The sequence below is a fragment of the Kryptolebias marmoratus genome, linkage group LG24 (genome assembly GCF_001649575.2).
Source record: "Kryptolebias marmoratus isolate JLee-2015 linkage group LG24, ASM164957v2, whole genome shotgun sequence".
NCBI lineage: Eukaryota > Metazoa > Chordata > Actinopteri > Cyprinodontiformes > Rivulidae > Kryptolebias > Kryptolebias marmoratus.
The window spans coordinates 10,154,551-10,177,683 of NC_051453.1; the positions used below are offsets into that span (position 1 = coordinate 10,154,551).

The following is a 23,133-nucleotide window of genomic DNA, read 5'->3' on the forward strand; positions in this document are numbered from 1 at the left end:
CCATCTGTGGAGAAACTACTCACACAACTTCCCTTTAAAGAAGCAAGCATCTCTTTTAAATTGACGCTCCTCCTGAGTGATCTCATGTTGGTCAAATCTTGTTCTTGAGCAGCTTTCTGAGGTTGCACCTTCAAGCAGCAGATAACACTCCAGTGTAAAGCCTGACCGTAGCTGAACGTAAATCTCTTTGTGCCCTCTGCCCCAGCCTTTTCCCCGTCTAATTTAACACCCTGACAACGGATTGGTCAAGCCCGCACAATGTCATCTCAGGTTCCTCCGAGCAGTAATTAATGGTAATGTGTCCTGGGAGGTTGGAGAAGGGGTGGCAAAATAGAAATATGGGTCACCTGTGCCCCAGGGTCTTTTTAAACAGGTGGGTGTGTTGAACTCTGACCTTTCTGATTAAAGTGTCAGTTTGTCAATTTCTTCTCCTCCCACGAAGAGGCATTTCTTTAAAGTGGCACCCAAAAATCACATACATATGATCGCTCTAAAAATCCTAGAAGAAAACCAAAAATTATTGGTTTGTGGATCTACAGTAATAAAGGAAATAAACTCTATATCAGAGCCAACAAGGTTAAAATCCAAAACTAACACCAGCAATAACATTTTAACTCTTTGCAACTTGTTTGATGTTTTCTTGTCTAAAGGTTTTTTTAGTTTATGTGTAATCCTGTTTTTGGATCTCCTGACTCGCAGACGGAGTCATGTCAAAGCTTGGTCAAATTTCCATTTTTTACGCCATGTTTATGACAGATATTTCTTATCTGCAGTTAAAATAAAATAAGGGGAAGTTTGGAGTTTGTCCAAACTGAGGCTGTTCAAAGAGTTATCTAAAACAGGTAAGATATTAATTGATTATTACCATTCCACAGAACCACACTTTAATAGCTCTTAACTATGGATTTAAAGTAGCACCATTATTCAGTCATGTTGATCAGCTGACATCTCAAACAGTTACTATCTTGCTGTTTTTATTTTACTGTAACTTGAAGCACCATTAAAGAGAAAAAAACATCTTTATTTTAGAGAATTGTGTCCCATGCTGTTGGCACATTCTGTCCGTTTTTTTTAACTTAGTGAAGAGTTTGTGAAAGAAAACCTGTGATTCACATATTTCATCAAAGTTTGTCCTAATACCTGCAAATTACTTGCAAACCCAACATGCACGACATGCACTAAACCAAGTTGATCATTTCAACAGAGATGGCACATAATTCTGTCTATAGGATAGAGGTGATTGTGAATCAAAGTCAGATGTTAGGGTGGTCTTTCAGCTTTAACCGAGGCTTTTGTGGCATACAGAAAGAGTTTTTATAATGAGCAGATGTTTAATTCCAGTCCTTCTGTGTGTCCTTTGTGCCAAACCACTTCCTCACAGTTTATTCTCAGAGCAGAGTCCAGACCCTAACCTTAACACGTTTCAGCCTTTCACTTCTGGAGTTACAGGTTTCATTCCTCCAATAAATGTCTCAAAATACTTGCTCAGGTTTTTTGACCCAAAAGGAACTGTTTTATGTGGCAGCTGGTCTTGTTGTTTGCCAAAGTCACAGCTCTTGAAATAAGTTTTTCAGAAGCGAAGTGTCTGAGCTGCCAGACTCTAAATGTTCCAGCTTTTTTAAAAGAAAGGATCCTTTTGACTTGTGTTGCCTCACTTTTTGGTTTTCCTGCTTTGCTTGGTAGGTGATGATGTTCAGTAAAATCTATCTACTCCTAGAATCTACGCATGCTTTGAAGCATTGATATTTATTTATTCTCGTAGCACTGGAGCAAGAAAGCTGTGATCTTTTAACTGCTGCAGGGCTTGAGGCTTGAGCAGCACACATGGGTGCATGAATGCGCACACATTAATGCATGATCACTCAGATCTGCAAACAAACCTCTATCTGAGTTGTAATCATATATACAACAGCACACACACAGGCAGGGGAGCTGGTGCAGGTGAGACTCACACTCCTTTCTTCCAGGCTGATCAGATTTTGGCTGTAGTTTGACCTAAAGAGGTGATCCTAAAGCACTCTGTGGTGGAAGTGTTGGATCTTACAGTCGAACCAATGTTGATTTTAGTGACTGACCCAAAGTGATTGCTGGGGAAACTGTTGGCAGGTCAGCTGGTGTGCCATGCAGACTATGGAGAGCTGATGGTTATCATCTTTTAATGGTTTCAGGATGGGGGGCGCTGCTGTCTGTTAGTCATGGAAAACAATGAGGGAAACACAAACAGGTTCTTATTCCTTACATTGCTCTGTCCACTTTGTACACTTTGTGCACTTTGTTCTATAAAGCTGTAAACATTTAGCTAAAGTCTACAGTCTAGTGTCAGATTTCACTGGATATTTGTAATAGGGATGCACATTTTAAAAACACTCAAACACAAAACAGTTCTTTGAATTTGTCCAGTAGATATTTGATTTTTCTTTGAATATCTGACACATCCAGTGATAATTAATATAGCACAACGGGAGGTTGAAAAGTTGCCGGCAGCCAGAAAAAAATCGACATAAAATCTTAATTCAGCTGCAATTTCGCCAGCTACTTTTCATTGATTGACCAAAAATATTTTTAGGCCACAACGGATTTCCGTGATTTGGAACATGGCCAGGATGGATTTCCGTCATCTGTAGAAATGAGAAGAAAAAAAAAGAAATGGTCCTGTTAAAGTCATCCAATCTTATGATACAGGGATTAAACTGATGCTGCTTTCAACAAATAAAGCGAACCAGAGCTAAAATTGTTAGCCAATCAGAGCAGAGCAGGCTGGACTTGTTTACTTTGAGACTTTAGTGAGTTTTCAGACCCCTCTAAAGTCTGTTTTTCAAAAGAAAAGCAGCTAGCACTTTTTCAGGTGTTTTTGGAGACTTTTTAGGGGTGGGGAGGGGGTCATATGATTAAATGTAGAAAAAAAATTCAGTCAAAACATTTTTTTGTGTTGTAACACCACCACTGATTGGACAAAAAGTCTTTTTTATCGGCTTCTGATTGGTCGATGTTGGGGGTGTGGCACTGCATCATTTTCCAGTCAGTGGGTGATATTTACCAGAATGTCCAAGAAAAAAATGGACAAAAAGAGGAAAGCTGGCCCCCTTAGTTTTGTAACAGTACGTGTTAAATAAGGGTTCATTTTCTTAATGTTTTGATCTTTGGTTTATTTAGTAGCTCTTTTCACATCTGGTATACCTCTCCTCTCAGTTGAGTGGATTCTATTTCAAATCTCCAGTCAATATGTTATTATTCTTATCTATTTTAAAGGTTCCTTACTTTAAGTTTACCGCCTTGGGAGATAGTTCCTTGTCTTGGCTAAATGAATTCTCCATCTGATTTTCTGAAAACTTTCCCAGTCCTGCCAAAAATGCTCTCAAATTGTCCTCAAAAACTGCTGATTTTGGACTCTTCAAACGCCCTCCCAGCTTTGTTCCAAATGCCAGGAAAATACATTTCTGATGTTCTAAATTTCAAATTTCGCCCAGTTGATGGTCAGCCCCCCTGCTTTTTCTAAATAGCCTCCTACTCCTGAAACCTTTGAACCCCCTGGCACAAAAATGAAGCAGAAACATGTGCTGATGCTAATCCTGTTAGCCGGGGACTTTTATATTCTTTCTTTTTCACTGGTCCAATGGCTCATCGTGGAGGGGATGCTCGTATTGTGTCAGTACAGCTGAGCTCACCTGTGACAATAGTTTCCATTTTATAAATAAAATAAACTACGATGAGAGAAAGACATTGGGGATGCTCCAAGCTGCTTCTCTTTTCCTTTCTGGAGGGGAGTGAGAGTGTGTGGCAGGTGTTCATGTCTGTGACAGTCGTGTTATTTCTTCAAATTTGCCCATTTTAACTAGACTTTAAATATTTCCTAAAAATGCAGGTGGTAACTATCATTCCCCTTTGTGTTGTTCTGTGACATATTTTTCTCCTTTTAATCATCCTAAGGTCACTAAAAGACACATTTTTGATTATTTTAGTTGGATCTAGTTTCAGACTTGCTTAGATTGTTCTTTGAATAGTATACTTTATTTATTTTTAAAACCATATTAACACTTGGTCTCCTTGATTAACTGAGTCTACAATCTAAAAGATTTTTTTGATTAAAAAAGTCAAATTTGACACATCAGACATTCAAGGATTCTGTGGAGCTTGCTGTGTGTGGTCGCTTTGGATTTATTTCAACAGGAAATAAAATCTAAACGATGTTACCAACAGACAAGCAAATATTGCTTAGCCGGCGTTGTCTGCCTTTTCCTCAAACACGGGGGAAAACTCAGGCCTGGACCTCATTTATGCGGCTTACAAGACACCGTCCTCTTCAAATACTTCACTCGCAGATCCACAAGCTTTCAGTCTTTCTTCAATTCAACAGAAAATAAATACTGAATGTGCAGACCTTAACTAAAGTGGTTTTCATTAGCGTGCAGTGCACCCACATTGTCAGTGGTTTGGTAGCTCCAATACTTATGTGCGGATGTGGGGGTTTACCCTTATAACACAAAACAATGGAACGCAGAAGAAAAGTGGAAGCAGCTTTTTCTATCAAGGAATGGAAACTCTAGTTGGAACCATATTTTATGGCCTCTGGTAGGGGAAAAAATAACATAGGTTGTATTAATTCCAGCTCTGGATTTATGATCATAAAACATTAGCGAGGCTGCTGCAACTTTTCTTTATATCCGCACTATTTAATCTCAGTAAGTTTTACATTGAAATGATGCATGTGCTTGTCTGATTACTTTTAGGCCGAACAAGTAGCAACAGAGACAACGCCTCACTGTGTTATTTTTACTTTACAAAACCACAAACCAGATTACATGGTACAGCTGAAGAGACCTGTTCTTAGTTATCACCAGCACCATTTTCTCTGAAACGCAAAGTATGGCTTATAAAGGCAGCAAAGTTGCAAGTCATCCCACTTTTCACTTTGTAGAACTTGTGATAACATCTCTTTAACGGTACAGGAGAACATAGCAACTCTTTAAAAGTAGAGGAAAAATTATGGTCCTCAGTTGAGTTTCCAAAGTGTAATCTCCTGCATTTTATCATTTTCAGCCTAGAAAGTGAGTCAGATGTTCCAGCCTGATGCATGTCTCCAATATATCAGGTATTTGGCCATGAATTAAATGGAGATTGTGATCACGGCTGAAGTAGAAAACGTACTAAATTTTAGGTAAACCCATCCTACGTGAATTATGCTGAAGTCCACTTTTGGCTTTTTAAATGCTGTTTTATATAAGATCAGCACAATTAAAAGTGCAAAGAAATATATGTGAAATACATCCATGGAAAAATACGACTTTATGATACAAGTCTCTAAACATTATATTGCCAACAAAGAGTGAGAAATCCAAAGGCATGTTCCTGTGAGTGTGCTCAGATTGATTTGTGTTGGACCGTGAGCCCGGAGGGGAGGCTGGGAACGTCTCTAGCTATGACTAAGCTGGAATAATGAAATACCTGCATCACCTTTATTTTGTTTTGGTTCATTTCTGTTTCTTCCCACCAGTACAATATTTTGCAAGACAGAGCAAAGACATACAAATATCTGCATTTATTAGGCAAGGAGAATCTTGTTGCAAACACTCAACCTTTTGAAATCAAAATTTGTAAAGTTGTTGCCTTCTTTAATTTAACTGGTTGCCATGAAAGGCGGGCAATCATGTAATTGCTAGTGTATTCACTCGTTTATATTTGTTTGTCTGCCTGTTAGCAAAACATCTCATGAACCAGTGAATGGATTTCAATAAAACTAAAACAATCATTGGGTGTACAACTGATTAACCTTTGGAGTCAAGATGGCTGCCACAGCTAATCGACCATAGCCAACACAAAAATAGCTACAACTCGGTCTGTTTTACAGATGTTGAGCTAAAATTTTTTCTGGTAGTAGCTGAGAGTCATCCAGAACACATAATAACAGCTCAGACAAAGTTTTTTTTTATTTCAAACTTTTGCATTCCTTCGAGGAGTTCTACTTTTCAAGTTATTTCCATACTTCTCATTTATTTGGACACATCTATATTTTCCCTAAAAAGCTGATTTTACTTCCATGTTCTTCTTCTCTCGGAAAGAAATTTTACGCTTCACAATTAAAGATGCCCTTAAATTTTGCAGCCTCGACCCCAGAGAGCAATGCTCATGACACAGTTGCTTACTCCTTTTGGTTGTTAAGTCATTCAGACCAAAGTGGTGGATAAATCATCAAACACTAAAAGGATAACATGCAAACATGCTTTTCTTGTTAGCTTGAAGCATTCTTGATCTGATTTTTTCGTCCACAAGAACCACAGTGGTCATGAGTCATATTGACTTTTTACTGGCTGCCTGCAGCTTTGTACACACTTGTGGCCTTGGAACTTATGTTTCAAACCACTTTAAATGCATAAAATTAAAAACAACAATTAGCAACTTGCTTCAAAGTCCTATTCTATTCCTGCTTCTTCATATAGTTAGTCTTTTTGTTGTATTTAGGTGGTAAATCCTGCCTAATTTTTCTAGTTTGATCTCTGCGTGACTGCCTGAATTCCTCTGCTGCTGCTTGAGAATGTGAGGCATGCTCATTTCCACGGCATCTGTCTGCGAGGTCAGCAGCCTGGCACCTTTATGACCTCTGACCTGAGCCCTGTTTGGCCATTTTTATCCACTTTCATCACATGGAAAGGGCTGTGGGCTGGATTCCTGTCTGTGCAGAGGATTTACCTTTTTAAACAGGAAAATGTAGACAGGTGTGGACTTGCTTGCTTGTGGAATATTTCCACCCAAAGTTTTGTTTGTCCCAAAGAGCAAGTAACTCATGCAACATGTTGTGGAAACAGATGGTGATGCATGGGACAAAGTAAATTGTTTGTGCACAATTACGCAGGGTTCTCAGATTTTACAGAGTATCCTGTTGGTGTGTGTTTGTGGATTTTAAGCAGTTTGGTCTGAATTCCAGTCAGCACGCTGTGAGTCAGGAATGCTAGATTTGTGTTATGCGACAGCATCAACAGAGAATGTCATGTTTATGAAGTCAGTGCAGATGACTTCAGAGGCGTGCAAAGAGGTTCACCCCCCATCTCTCTGTGGGTGGTTTTTAATTAGCTCCAGTTGAGCTGAAAACAGGAATGCATTGTGGTCATCATATTTCTCAGCTCTTAATGAGGATGATTTTTTAAGAATCATCTGCTTTTATGTGATATGTTACTCAATCTTGGAAGTAGGGCATAAATCCAGAGCTGGAGAAAAAACATGCCATTTCTGTTTTTACAATAAAAGTCTTCAACCCTTTTGTTTTGACTGAAATGATGAATGCATGTGTTTTTAATAATAAAGGGGAAATAACCTCCACATAACAATAGCAATAAATATAATTGATCATAGATGTAGATTTCTCCTGAGATGAGAAATCCTTTGTCTCAAAAGCAACTTCTGTTCACACTGGTGGAGTAATTTTTATCTGACCTATAGATATGATATTATTCAGATTTTCCACAGTTTTGATCATACATGTAGAGAAGACTGCAGATTTTGGCATCACACTTTTAAATATGTTTCACTTTTGTCATTTAACAAGGGGTTCCAGTGCTTACAAATGAAAGCGTTATAATTTGAAAAGCAGCTATTGGTAGATTTTATATAACTATCATTCATTTTATATTTTTCATATAGTTTCATGCATTGAGCTCAAAACTGTAAGTGAATGAGTGCCTGTTCAGGTTAAAAATGTAGACGTTTGGAGTTATCTTGATATTTTTGCTGTAGTAATATGAGTTTAAAAGGTTAAACTTTTTTTAAACCCACTTCTCATGTTTGTATGGAGTCACCTATCAGCCTTCCTTCGGTTTAAAAAAAAGAACATGTCCCATGCTTTTATGAACTCTACAGAAGAGTTGCAGCCGCTCTTCAACACAGCAGCTGACAGATTTGGCCTCTGCCACATGCAAACTCGTTCACAGTTTTGTATTTTCTGCTGGTGTGTGTCCACACGCTCCGATCAGCAAACCTTTGTAAAGAGCCTGGTGAGGTGTGTGTGGACCCCCTGGCGTGGCCTCAGGGATGGATGCAAGAGGTGAAAAAGGAAAAACTCTGAAAGCTTTTCACTTAACACTTCCTCTGAGGATTTATTTTCCTTTTGTGTCATTTCATTATGTGCAGAATGTATCTGGGCTGTGTGTGCCAATAAATCTGAAATACTGCTGCTGTCACACGCAAGCACTCTGCCAAAATCTCCGAGTGGGTGAATGTAAATGTGTGAGTGTGTTTGCATATGTACTGATGTATGTCTCTGTGCAGTTGGACCTTAAAGCTTTTTTTTTTTTTCAATCATTAGTTTGGTTTCCAGCTATGTCAAGAATTCCTTCCCTCCGCAGCAATAATTCCAGAAATTTGAAGCAACCACTTTTAGACAAACTCAGATCCACCTTCAACAGCTTTGCTTAATTTATTTTATGCCTTAAATAGAATTTGGTCTGTTCCGCATTTATAAAAGCTGCTGAATGTTGGTTAATGGTGATTCATGCCAACCCCTTTTATTAATTTAAAAACAGATCGTGATAGCCACAAAACTGGTACAAAACAATACAAATATTACAAAAAACACTTATATTTTCTGAACTGTTTGTTTTGTGTTTCCTGAAACCTAAAATGCCCCCTTCCTCTTTCTGCAGCTGAGCACTATAGGCTTCTCATCCCCAAGGAGAGCATCTCCTGTGTCCAGTTATATCCGTCCTAGTGGTGGTCCAAAGTGAGTTACTACAGGGGAGGTAGTAAAATCGAGGAAGTACTAACAAGTCAGTACGCAGGAAGTGAAGGTTTATCTTTTGGGTAAATGGACCTACAGCCTCAAAAGTTTTGTCCTAAAACACCTAAAATGGCTGTGTGTGATGAACCTGGCTGTGATGTGGGTATATTAGTCACAACTTGTAAAATACCAGCAGGAGTTTAAAGGATCTCCTATGCATTTTTTTTTTCTGTTTTACCACTCCCTTTCCATGCACGTGAAAGAGTTCATTTTTCAAGACCCATATGTTGGTGGCTTTGATTGTTGGGTCAGGTTTCTTGTTTGTTTTTAATTAAATCTTTAAAAGACTCTGCTCTGTCATTGTTTGATTTAGCGCTCTGACAAAAGATGGCTCCATTACCTCATCTGCAGGCTGAGTTTGAAGTTTTGAGCAGGAAGCGCTCCTTCAGAGCATTCAGACCCTCTCTAATGAGTGGAAAATTCAGCTGACACCAAGCAGATGAATATTGTTTAAGATGAAAATTCTGTCATGGCTGCTCGGTCATTCATCATCATCATAATCATCATCAGTGAGATGGAAAGTTCAGTTTGAGCATGCGTCAATGAGAAAAGAGCATTTTATGTAGAAGTGGGCCAAATTAAAAGTTAAGATATTTGATGGCTTATAATGGGTTCACAAAGTTAATTGTGTTTTATTACATCTTTAAGGGATGTTTTGATGTATTTCAGTTTTCCACTCCCATCTTCTCCTTGACTTTGTTCCATCACCAATGGTTTCATCGGAAACAAGCAGACCTTTAATTTCTCTGTGGTATATTCCCAGCAGAGAATATAAATAAAGATGCTGATGAATGCTGCCATTGTATGCTGTGGCGCTCATTGTCTCACTCACACATGGACACAGTTTCTCTGAGTATATAGATCCTCCTGTGGACAAATATGCATTTGTGTGCTTAAGATCTAACACTTAAACTCGACATCATGCTGAATGTTTTGTCTCTTTAAAGACCGGTGCCTTTAGAGGCGAAGCGGAGGAGCTGAGTGTGTCCACACTCATGCAAGAAGCTGACCTTTGACCCTTGTGTGAGTGGGAGGGTTGGGAATGTTTCCTTCAGATGTGCTGCTTCTTGTAATCTTCCTCTCAGAGGGGAAATCTCCTCGTTTCTAAAAGGTTCATGTTTCTAACTGTTTTTGTCTCGTGTTTCCTCTGAGATAGTTGTGACATTTCAGCTGATTGTTCCAGTATTGCCAAAATAAAAAAAGAGCTTCACATTTTGCTTGGTTTGATGTACACGTTCGTACTTCTTTATGTTGACATTTAGGAGGTGTTTCTACAATATGGTTAACACCAGCAGCTTCAGTTTGCAATGATACTATGTACTTTTCATAATGGGCAAAAAACATGCTCACACCCACCAACATCTGGCTTTTGTCTTCAGTTGGAAAGGGTATAATCTGCATTTATTCCCTGATCAAATGTCACGGCTTTAGTCACAAGACAGGCTGGGATGCAGACATTACATTCACACACAGACAGATTACTGAAATCCGCAATGAGGCAAAACGACTTGTCCTGCTTTTATTCAGCTTCAGACACATTTTTCTGTCTTGGACGCAAGTTTTACATGTGTACCTCTTTTAGTTTGGTGTCAAAAAAAGCGGTTGACATAAACCTACAATCAGCTGGCTCTGTGTTGTTTTGAATTTGGTTCAGATTGAATTTTTTTATGTTCAGATTTTTCATTAAACCAAGCCAGCCAGCTGGGTGTTGCTAGCTTTTTAAAAAGAAATGTGCAACTAGGTCTTAAAAGCCCAAAATAGGAGACTTAGATATTTGAAAATACAGAAAAAAAAAAAAAAAATTCCTACCACAAAGTGAAAGAAGTTGGTCTTAAACTCTGTTTCTTAAACCTTGTACTTTGGCCACTTTCTCAGTCCAGTATTTGACCATTTTATTTTGAGGAATGTTTTGTCACTGATTTATCAATCATTCAGGCATAAAAAGACTCCTAAACTCAAGAGATGAACCAATGTTGTGTTTTCTGTAGATGATGGTACGATCCAGGTGTAGCAGAGACAGAACAAAGACATCCAGAAGAAAAAACAGAAAATATAGGCAACTTTTTCTTAAGACAGTATAAAAACAACTCATTGGACTCCAAAACATAATAATCTAAAAGTTAAAAATGAGCGGACTAACGACTGAATTTAGCTTCTTACATTAAATAAACTCCATCTTACGTGCTTAGTGTCAGAGCATTGAATGGGTTCTGTTGTCTTAATGTGTTTTTGTTGCTTCACATGAGAATTGCTCCACATGAAAATGGGAAATTTTTCATCCTTCTCCTGGCAGGCGAACAACTTTCCCATATGTTCTTGCTTAATCCTGTAAATCATGGTAGGAAAAAGGCCCGGCCGGTCGTATGTGTTATCCCCTGCATGGGCTCCAGTTCCAGCCCATGTACACCTCTATTACACACTTCCCTGAACCTCAACCAAAAGGCAAAGTGACGGAGACAAAACACTACTGTTTTCACATTTCTGGAGTGAGGGAGAGTTTTTCCAGTCTAGAAAAAGGCACCTTTATGTGACTGGAAAGCTGACGTGATATGAGATCAGAGGATTGTGGCACTAAAAAAAAAAAAACGATGTTGGTTAAGCGGGGCTGTTTTTAGAAGTTTCTGAAAAAGAGGAGCATGTGTGCTGCTGTTTCAGGCAGGAGGGAACTTGAGAAACGTGTTTGAGGAGGGAAAACTGCAGCACGGGAGGAGGAAGACATTATGGGTGATTTTCCACCCTGCCTGCACTGAAATTATACACACCTTGCGTGTTTCTTGAGTTTTCCGAGCAAAGCTGGCCCTGTCTGTATCCTGAAACTGTCAGCGAGGATGGACATGGGAAAGTGTGATTATGGTAGCTGATAAGGTGTCAGGTGGTCTTAGAGGTTTGTGTAGTCTCTCATCAAACCCAGGCAGGAAGTCAGAGAGGATGGTGAGGATAACAAGACCGGTCATTTCCCTCTGCAGCCAGATGATGTCAACCACAGGGCAGACTGCTGTACAAACAGCCACTGCCTGATCCACATTAGCTCATAATAGAGACAAACTGTGTTTTGTTAACTAATAGATTCTGGTTTGTGAGTGCCTGTTTCACATTCTGGGCTCTCAGGCGTTTGTGGTCAAGTGTGTTCGCTCGATCCCCCCTCCCTTAATGAAAGCCAGCAGCTTTTAAATACAAAGCATGGGTATAAAACACTGAGCCAAACAGTGGCTTTATTATTCTGCTACTATTCCCTTGTAAGTGTGCTGTCATTTGGACCTTTAGGGAAGATGACAGAGTTGACTGGGTAAAGGAAGAAGGAACAGTCGCCTTTACCAGCTCGCCATGACTCCCCTGTCTTCACGTGTGTAATGAAGAGGCTTTTTTTGAGCAGCGACAGAGGTGAAGCTTTTCCAGGAACTCCTCTGATATGACCTTATATGAGCAGCACGCTCTGCAACCTCAGCTCAGAGAAAGAGGTCACTGTGTGAGAGCTGTCAGCAACAACATACAGGGGAGAACTGAAGAGGTGGAGTGATGAACAGAAGAGGGAGGAGGGGAGACGTTACCGGATGACGTCATTCTTTACTCCACAGCAGTAATGGGTTAACCATGTTGCATGTAATGCACACCTTGTCTGGTTTCCTGCCTAACTCAGACAAAAATATGGGTTACATCTGAGATCATGTTGGAAAATCTCTATTGGAACCATTAATAGTTCAAAAACAAGCCTCTGTCTGGTTTATTTATCTGGAATTATAAGACGACAGGCCTGATCTGAGAGCTTGAACTGAAATTGTGGATGTTACTGAAACAACTGGTAAACGTCTAATGATTTTTTAAAATAATATAGCACATAAATCTAATACACCAGTTTAAATCTGCATATTTTATTTGTATCTAATAAAATGCTCCATCGACATCATAAAAATTGCTTGCTAAGTGAAACTGAATCCAGGAAAGTTGACATATTGTCTTGTGATTGAGGGTATTCACTTCTAAACACCACAAAAACAGACATAAATAGATTTCCAGACTTCCAGGAATTTCTGAATTCCTCGAAACATTAATCAAAGTGCTCACTGTGTGCCTCTGAAATGAATCAGAGTGGGAGTGGATGGGATGTGTGCCTCATGGGAAGGTATTCAAGCCACTTAGAATAACTCTGATGATGTGAGTTACTGGTGTCAGGTCGATACCTTTGACTCAGCATTGCGGGTGAAGCCATCACAGGCTCAGAAAAAGCTTGAGAACAACTTGAGAATGACCCCGATCCCATTCTTTACCACATTTATTTGGTTAACTCTTAACTAAAACTTTTCATATTATCTTTTCTAATGAGGACATGCCTGAGCTGCTGTAAAATTTGGTCTTTTTTTGCTCTCCTTCAGGCATAAAATTAGCTGCTGAACCAAAGGTACATGTTTGGGTTATAGCTGCTTGTTTTAGGCATAAATTGAGAGTAAAGAACAAACACAAAAACCTCCCGGATCACACAAATATTAGTTTAGTAAAAGTAAATGTTCTGTGTCTACAGGGAAGTAAACATTGTTTCCATTTAAATACTTCCTGAAATAGTACAAACGAAAAAATGTTCCACACAGACATCTTTGCGGAAAACACTTTTTTTTTTTAAATAAAGAAAACAGGTTTTATCCTGAAGTTAGGCCTAAACATTAAAGTAAGTGTTTTCTTTAGAAACATAGCATGTTGGGACACAGGAAAATGTTTTTTGGTTCTTTTTTTTTTGGAACCATTATGTTGTGGATGTTATTTAGACTGGTGTTTAATTTGAAACAAAACGGAGCTTATTTCACTGACTTCGTTGTGACTTTTTGAAGAAAGGACTTTTCTTTTTGGTCACAACATCTCTGCTGTCTAATGGGGCCAGCCCAGACCTATTTACATACCTGTGAAATAAGGCGGAGGCCTGGAGGTGCATGCTTATGTGCATTTGACTTGGCACAGCCCTGTGCCCACATCAGACACACCTCTCCCAGGTTGGCAGGACGGTCCAGCAGCTTAGCAAGGAGGGCAAACCGAGGGCTCGGACAGAGATGTTATTATTCACCTCTACAGGTGCTTCTTTGAAATGATGCAGGAGGAAGAATGTGCTCATGGGATACAAGATGTTCACTGACTGAATGTGTTAAAAGATTTGCTTTTAAAGGCAGGGTTGGAACGACGCTGTGATTTTAAACTTTGTAGATCAAAGTCAAATTTAACTGGGTACAAATAAAATATTTCTGCTGCGTTGAGGCCAACAGCAATTTTCAGGGATTATATTTGAAACGGAGCAACTGCTGAGCTGGACGCAGTTAAACATAGGGGAATAAAAGCACGTTTTGTTTTTAAGAACTCTCTTGCTGTTCGGTTCAGACCCTAATTTCCTGAAAAATTCAACCGGTTCCTAAAGACATATGGTTTGTGATGCACACTGACAATATGTTAGAGGTTTTTAGTTTTCCATGTTCTCTTCTGTCATTTTGATTTACATTTACATGAATGTTTTCATGAATTGCTGGTTTCCATTACACCACAGTCTGACCTGAAACCTCTGATTGATTTGTGCTTCGTCGTCCTGAGGGTTTCACCGTGCTCAGACATGATCAGCGCATGTTCTCAGTTTACAATCCTTATGCTTTGACCCTTTCTGCATTTTCACACCTTGATCCAGTTAAACCTTCATGATTTATCAATCTGCTTGAAATACAGGTGACTATCTGGACCGTGTGAAGTCATTTTAAATGTGACTGAGTTCATTATTGAATGTGCGTCATCAGGCTTTTTTTCTAAACTATTCAAACTGAAACTGTGGGTTCGGCTAAAGTACATGTCAGCACTGTTAATAATATTAAACAAACAAAAAAAATCTCTTCTAAACTCGCTCTATAACACTTCATGTTTGAAAATGAGTAACAATGCAGCTGTGGTATTATTAATGGAAAAATGGAGGGAATTTCTAATATTTAGGATTCCTCGGGTTGCGGGATGTCTGTAAACATAACAGTAGATCTGACACTGATATGCCACAGCTGAATGTTTGGTGTGCTGGAGTAGCTCCTGTCCTATTCCAGATGTCCCGAGGTAGGTTGTCACTACGAGGCTAAAACCTGTCGTCTCCAGAGGAGATAATAAGATGAGGCAGGTGAAAGTGGATCATTGGCTGCTGACTAAATTCCTCCTCAACTTTCCTTAATTTGGCCTCAGCTGCTTAGTTTCTGGTGTTCTTGAGAGAAATATCTTGACAGATGAGAAACAACTCCACAAAAGATGTCTCAGTGCTGATATTTTGATTGGATCCTTTTCAGCCATCTGAGGAAATTTTATCTGACAAGTAAACCTCCGCTCATTTGTCCTTTTGGCTCCTGGAGTCTTATGATCTGCCGTTACATAAAACATGCAGAATTTAAAAGAAAATCTAAATAGTCTCTTTTACCCCTTCTGTTCTGGTAGCCTTCTTCCTTGCTCAGTCATGCCGGGTGCCTCCGTGGCTCCAGCCAGGTGATCCGAACAGGAATGCACCCGATGCCATCTCTCCCTTTGGCCTTTCATGGCTAATCAGGCATGCCCTGCTGGGCTCTCGCTCCTGGCTCATTTATGACCACATGAAGCAAGCTTTGTGCTGTCAGACAGTGACATTTTTCTTCAAATTGAAGTGGGATGTTTGTGGGAAGATTTTCTGCCTTTTTCCATCAAAGTGGTAAATCTTGTTTGCGTTCCCACATCTTTGTGTTTCTGCAGCTACATCACGTAGGTGTGTTTATTTCAGACGTCTGCTTTTCTGCAACAAGGATTCCTCAACTCTTGGAAAGAACTGAGACTGTATAGGCTTTGTCTTACCAAATAAAGAAGACAAAGAGGTTCAGTACAAACACCCTCGCCTACATGTCTCCACTATGTTGCATTTAGAAACAAACGCAAATTTGTCAAATGTAATTACACTGATTCTCTTTCTACAGACCCATCAGCTATCACAGTAAATTGCATTTGTGGTCGTATGTTTATGTTAGATAAATTTCTCATTAAGCAGACCGGATTTTTGTGGTGAATTTGTTATTATATTGCTCTCAGCGTTGTCCAAGTTCATATGCTTTGAGTGCGAAGAACTGATTTATAACGTTAGCCCTAAAGATGACGGCTCTCTCTTCATAACAGGATGTGGATGGGAACAGTTCGTCCTCCTAAATCTGCTCAGTTTTTCTTTGATCTGTTTAGATACAGTATAGTGCTTGAAGTAGATTTCCAAACTTTATTTCTTTAAAAAAAAGGCCTGAGAGAGCCATTGTTTTTGTCAAATAGACTGATTTCTCTTGCAGATGCAGCTTCACAGAAACAGACAGATTATCTGTTTAAGTCAAAACACCACATGAACTTTATCTTTTCTTTTTAACATGGTTTTACAGGTATTGTGTTGACTACTATTTCTTGTTGGAGCTGAAATGACCTTCTCTGAATTTAGCTGACTTTTTAATCTGGTGAACTATTTTGCTAGTAGTTTTTTACAAGGCTGTGCAGAGACGAGTTGCAGTGCTCAAATCTGCTGTTTTTATTGTTTTTAGTGATGTGTTTATTTCCTCTTTTCTAGCTGAAGCAGCCTGAAAAGGCAGCTGCGGCCGCCCACACCTATTTCCAGGCCAACCCGGAACATGTGGAGATGGATCAGGACCTCGAACATTACAAAGACCTACAAGGCGTCGACGAGAACCACTTTGTGGACCGAGAAGCCCGGCCTCACCAGGTAAGGCAAAAAGCTTTCGTCTGGGAGATTTTTGTGAGAGCCTTGATGATTTATCCATCTTTTTATCTGTTCTTTCCAACATCTGTCTGACTTTCTACTTATCTTCTTTAGAAAAACGAAGAAAGCCCAGCTGCTTTTGTTCTGTCAGGGTTGCTCTTGTGTTAATGATCCTTGCAGTTTAATGACTGGAATCTCATTTGTGCCTTTTAGTACTTGTTGTGGTTTAACTCTGAATGCCAAAAGGGTTTTGGCTGCATTGGCTGCAGCTCCTGCTTTTTCTCTCTCTGGCCTTCCTCATTCTGTAGATGCATTCTAAGATCAGTGTGTTTTATCCTTTATGTTCACTTTATTTTGTCTTCTATAAATGAGCAAGTTGTGAAAAAGATTCAGGTCAAACATAAATCAATCTGTGTATTATATTATGCATTTTTCTTAAGATATGACTTTCATTCCCATTCTCCTGTTTATTCCAAGGCTGCTAAAATATACTTGTTCAACCAGAGGTCTTGTAAACTACTATTATTAGAAGAACTTATTGATTCAAATCTGCCCAAAAAGACAAACAGTGCTGTGCAAAAGTCTTGGGCCATTCCTAATCTCTTTATGTATTCCCTGGAAATTTTACGATAAAGCTCTAGGTGTGTTTTTGCTTGAATGATTTATGAATAATTGTTAAGCTGTTTTAAGACTTTTACACAGTACTTACAAATATTTGCCACGTGTTCTTTACCTCCTCTTTACCTGTGGCCTTTCTGTCACAGCGCTCCTTCACAGAGGCTGTGAAGTTATACGACAGGGAGGACTATGAAGGAGCCGCTACTCTGTTCGAGGAAGCTTTGGTGGAGTACTTTAAAGCAGATGTGGAGTGCCGGGCCTTGTGCCAAGGTCCACAGAAGTTTGAGGGTCATGATCACCTCCGCTATCGTTACAGCCTACATGAGCTTGTGTCAGGTAAGAGGAAAAACTCAAACGGAGGACAAAAAGATGTCCTTTATGGCTGCATTTAAATTCCAGTAAAAGCGTGAGCTTAATTTGCTTGCACAGTCAGTTGTAAGTCATAATTCTTTTAAATGGACCTAATTTTTTTGTGCTAAGTATTGAATAATGTGAGGTTTTATCTCTGGAAGAATTCAAAGTAAAACTATAATAAAACCTCCCATGGACAATAGCTGTATGATAAAATATTCAGATGTACTTTACCTCTCCCAGCCTTCAAACCTCTGCTTTCTATCTGCTGCTCTATGTTCCTATTATGACACAAAACATTACAGCAACAGAGATTAATAGAACTGCATCTCAACGCAACACCCACTGCAGAGGAGTAACAGTATAGTTTCAGTGCCAAGTATTACACATATATATTTAATCAGCGTGAAGAATAACAAGCACTGATTTTTACATTTTTATACCCTGTGTTTGTTTTGTTTAACACCCAGTTTTAATTAAACCAGTGTAATGCCAAAAGAAGTCTTTGGGTTTGGATTGTCTTCCTGCATAGAAATAGACATGTTTGATGTGGTGGGAGGGCGTATTTCCACAGTAAAACTCCTACGCGAGATCATTATTGCTCCAGATACACTGGATCCTCGGTCAAGGTGTGTTTGTTGACACAAGTCTGGCCTTTTTTTGTGAAAACCAAGGCAGGTTTCGTGCAGTAGCTGCAGGCTAATTGCTGACAAGTGTTCTTTATCTCATGTACGCTCAGACGGGTTGAATAAACACAGAAGACAGCTAATTAGTTTTGGCCAGACTTTGTTTTACTTAGAATGAAGGGATTATTTTCCATAGCACTGCTATGGCAGAGTCTGTGATCAGAATGTTTATTTGTGCAAAGATGTATGTATTTGTGAAAGTATTACAATCTGCTTCGTGAGGTGGTTTAAAAACCAAAAGGATTTCACAGAATTGCTTCCGTCTGTATGAGGTTAAATTTCAGATTTTGATCTGAATCCCGTTACAGTGCTGCGTGAATCAGTTGTGATTTCTGTTCTTCTGAGACCCTTAAACAGATTTAAACACAACTTCTCTGTATGAGAGAAAAGAAAGTCCTGCTGCAGCTGCTCAGGAGTGACCTCATTGCACATACATGCTCTCACACACAAGCTTGCTATCATCCTCTCTGCTGGCGCTCCTCTCAACATAAGGAAGTGATAAGCATCCTGTCAAACGTAGTCTCTCCAAAGGATGAACAAACAGCAGGTCCCCTGAAGGAACACAACAACCTGTGTCATAAAAAGCCTCAACGGGACGTTGAACTAGCTGTTTTATTTTTACCAACGGGCCACCATCCTGTTCCTCCCCTCAGGATCAAATTGGCTGCAGTTAGATTACAAAGTCCCTGAGAGGCAGCAACGAATACATTATTGTGCACAGTGTTGTGAAAATTCATGTAAATCAGATTCTTTGAGCTTGAGTTGATGTTACGAAGACTTTTGCGGAGTTAATAGATGTGGAAAAGAAAAACCACATTGTGCTGCTGCATAAATAAGAACTATGCAATAAAACCAGTTGGAAGCAAACTCATTTAACCTGCAATGCATTTCAGATTTATTGGTAGAATCCAGTAAAAAGTGGCACATCTCAGTTTGTCCAGTTGCAACAAATATGTTTATTGCTGCAAACTTAATCAGCCCCTTATGTGAAGCATTTTACGTAAAGCTTTGTTTTGCAGCTATGACCTGAGGTAATTGTACCACATAGCCAGATACCAGCTTCCAACAGTTTTGCTGAAGAGTATCAGCCCTCTCTTCCTGATTAATTATCTCCAGTTCTGTTATATTCTGGATTTAGGTAGGAGTGCACAAACGGGCTTTTTCAATTTCAAACAGAGATTTTTGATTGAATTCAGGTCAGGAGATTGTGATCACAACTCCTGAATGTTCTGGGATTTTTGAGTCAGGTTTGGGACCTTTTGGAAAGTCCAAAAACGAACTAAATAAAAGCCTGAGCTTCGGCCCGTCACAGGCAGCATGAGATGATTCCCCCAGAATGTCCTGGTACCAGACGCCTGCTGTAGATTTCCAGAGTCAGCCCCTCGCCGTCACTGAGCCGTCTCTGGGCTTCACTGACGGCAATACCTTCTTATCAGCAAATGCTTTGTTTCTTTTCCCCTCACACATAAAGTTGATTCATTTACCCAGGAAAGTTCCAGCTCAGATTCGCTGCTTCGCGCAGCAGAATCCCCGAACATCTGTTGCTTGTTCAGATTCGTGCTCACTGGAGCTGATATTCGTTGCGCTTTGGGGCGAACTGTGTGTTGTGTCTTGTAACCCTTGAGTGTGAAGTGTGCATTTTACTGAATCGACTGATCGGAGCCTTCAACCACATGACCTTTCGTTAGTCAGATGGGCCCATAAAACAGTCTGCCATTACTTCTAGTTGCTGGTCATTCTTTTCCTTTCTGCCATGCCCAGGTAGTTTTGCAACACTATACTTGTAAGCTACACTTGGAACTGTATATTTCTTTTTAATTCAGAAATAATAAGAATAAATTAGATCCTTTTCCTTGTTTTGCAAACGAATGATGTCTTCTCTTAAAACGTTAACTCTGCAGCCGTAATTGACCCAGCTTCGGCAAAGATCCAAGTGAAGTAGAGGTTGTTGTTGTGTATTCAAAAAACAAAAACTGAACAAACAACTCAGCCAGCAAGAACTAAGTTGTTGTCAAGGGAAACACGGATTACACTCAACATCCTGACACCTTTCTGTTGCAGATCACTTCACTCAGGTGCTTCACTGTGAACACGAGTGCGTGAGGGACCTCGCTACTCGGCCAGGCCGCCTTTCTCCCATGGAGAACTACCTGCCTCTGCACTACGACTACCTGCAGTTTGCATATTTTAAAGGTGGGTTGTTGTTTTTTTCAGGTATTTGCTGGTTTTCTGACTGTATTCACAAGTTCTTACAGAACTGGGTACATTTCCAATAAGCCTCTGTGACAAAATGGAAGCAGACTGTTAGATTTAAGACTGATTTTTCCCCAAACACAACATCTGACTGTTTTTAGCGTACAAGTATGAAAAAAGCAATAATGGTTACACCCAAACACACACAGGCACATACAAGCACTTATAGTGACCACAAAGAGTTGCAGACAGGTTGATTCAATCAGCAGGGAACCACACCCTGTTAGGAGTTTGTTGCACAACAGTGACATTCTCTGGTGTGTCTGTGAGTGTTTGCATGACTCCGAGGCTCTCAGGTTAAGACTTTTGTGTCTGTGTGAGTAAACAGGAAGCGTTTTCATTTAGTGCAGACGTTTAGACGTTTAGGCGCGACGGTGAAGCAGGTTTGGAAGAGACGGTGAGCAGAGTTGAGGCGAAATCATCAAGTTCTGTTTAATGAGCCTAAAACATGTGGCTCTAATGAAGACAGTGGTTCTGTAGAAACACGCCGAGAGCAGGCTTCCCAAAAACTGTTATTAGGTGTGGGTTACCCTAACTACTTCCCCACCTTTTCTCCTTTAACTGTAAAAAATGATAAAGAACATGAAGTTTCAGTGTGTTAAACTCATTTTTAACCAGCTGTTATCTGTCAACAGATTCATTTTGTTGACAAAACTCTGCGTTCATTTATGGTCTTGTATAAGGTAAATGTGAGTACTCTTATAGTCAAGAAAGCAGCATCACCTGACATCTGAGACAAGCTGGGCTTCAGTTTGTGTTTTACCCGCAGCACCCTGCAGCAGTTTGCCATCACTCAGCACTCAGTTCGTTGTGCTTTATCTGCTCGACTTGTCCAAATAAATCCCCAGCGGTGCAACTCTGAGCTCAAATCTCTGGACTTTAGCTGACCCAAAATCACGCAGCTGACAGCAACGGATTTGCTGCTTCGGCCAAGACAGGAAGTCTTAGTTTAACCCTGTGTCTTTACAGTTTAGTGAAGAGTGCGTTTGTGTGGCGGGAGGTGGGTGTCTGTGGATTTGTGTTCGAAGGAAAATGTTTAAAGCTCTGTTTGCAGTGAGGAGGGCCCTGTAGCACTTTGGCTCACTTTATCACTGACATCCTGCAGATTTATGTGTGCTGTTTCCATTATGCCAACCAAAAGGCAGCTTGCACTCCTCTGCAGGGATTCTGTTTGAACGTCAGCCATGATAAACGTCCTCAGTTTATTTCAACAAAACTGTGTGTAATTATATCAGCAAGTTTATATGTAAACCATAAAGAAAAACACAACTTTTTGTCTCTGGTTCTGTGAGCAGTCGACAGGCTGGAGGAGGCGCTGCCCTGCGCTCTGACTTACATTTTGTTTCATGAGGGAGAGGAGTTCATGACGGACAACGTGGAGCACTACAGGGAGGTGCTGGGACATGATGGCAAACCGAGAGAGGTCAGTGACAGTCAGGGAGTGAGGAGGCTGTTTAAAGGCTGCAGAACCGAATTTGACCCGAAGTTAGAATAGCTCCTCTACCTCTCTTCATCTCTTTCTATTTCGAGGGTTTCAGGAGGGTTAACAGTGAAGAGAGATGAGAGAATGCATAAATAAAACAAGATGACATGCAGCAAACAGTCATCGGTAGGGAACTGAAGCAAGGCTTGGTGCAGTGGCATTAGTTTTGCTTATAAAATATATTTCATTCTGAATCTATTATAGAAACAGATTATTGTGTCTGGCTGAATAAAATATAAAAAGATTCCATGCAGGAGAAAATTAACATTGAAGAGCTGCGGGTAGATACATTTTCTAATTTAGCTAACAATAGATTAGAGTGATTAGATGATCCTGGCCCAAAAAAAGGCACCACAGGGTGAACTGTGCCTGTGTTGGAGCCATTATCAATACGTTTAGTTATTTAATGCTAAATTATCCAGTGATTCACTTTTTACTTCTTCAAATACAATGTTGAAAAACACATTCTGTGGTAAATAAAACATATAACTTTGTTTCGAAAGGACTGAATCATTGATACGACCTAAAATGAACAGATTTTGTGGCATTCGGATTAAAAGCAGAAGTCATTTTGAGGTTGAAATTACTGCATTGTCTCAAAAATGCTTCTGACTTATACTGACAGTGAACAGAGTTTAAAGAAACATCAATTAAGGCTTTTATTAACATTCCTAAGCACCTCTGAGGAAGAAATAACCTATTTGTTGTCAATAATTTGAACACAATCTTGCAAAAGTGGTTTGATTATTTGTCACTGATGCAAAAAGTTTAAGCTATCCACTGGAACAAAAGCATGCATTTTATATTTGTTTACCATGAAACATTAATGTGTTTGTGCAGGAAGCTGCGAGGTATTTGAGGAGACACAAACAGGAACTGGAGCTCCTTCTGATTGGCAGCAAAATAATGGGAGTTGAATTCACTGAAGGGGTGAGTTAATTGAGCACAGTCACGTCTAAAACTTCATTCAGTTCTCAGGAAACCTTGAAGCACACTGTGAGTATAAAACGTCAAACCCACGTGCTATAGTACTTATTTTTTGCTGAGATATGATATAAGAGGGTTTTTTTTGTAAACCAGTCCACATGTCTCCGATGTGCATCTGATCCCCTGCTGACTCAAAGCAGCGTCATGGTAACAGGTGTCTGGCACCATCACTGTGTAGCACTGTTGGCCAACACCTCCACCTGCTGGTCTTACCCAGACTTTAGTATTTCAAGGTTCTCAGCTCTCACAAACAGTACGGTCCAAACCGGCAACA

At 39.8% G+C, this 23,133-nt stretch overlaps 1 protein-coding gene across 2 annotated transcripts in view; it reads left to right on the forward strand.

The window, feature by feature from the left end:
- p3h2 (prolyl 3-hydroxylase 2) overlaps nt 1-23,133 on the forward strand; it is a 45,959-nt gene that overhangs the window by 18,682 nt on the left and 4,144 nt on the right. For both annotated transcript variants that reach the window (XM_017407016.3, XM_037974188.1), the window contains exons 2-6: nt 16,332-16,484; nt 17,246-17,435; nt 20,198-20,329; nt 21,685-21,812; nt 22,713-22,802. In XM_017407016.3, coding sequence (XP_017262505.1) covers nt 16,332-16,484; nt 17,246-17,435; nt 20,198-20,329; nt 21,685-21,812; nt 22,713-22,802 — 693 coding nt within the window. The remainder of the gene's footprint in view (nt 1-16,331; nt 16,485-17,245; nt 17,436-20,197; nt 20,330-21,684; nt 21,813-22,712; nt 22,803-23,133) is intronic.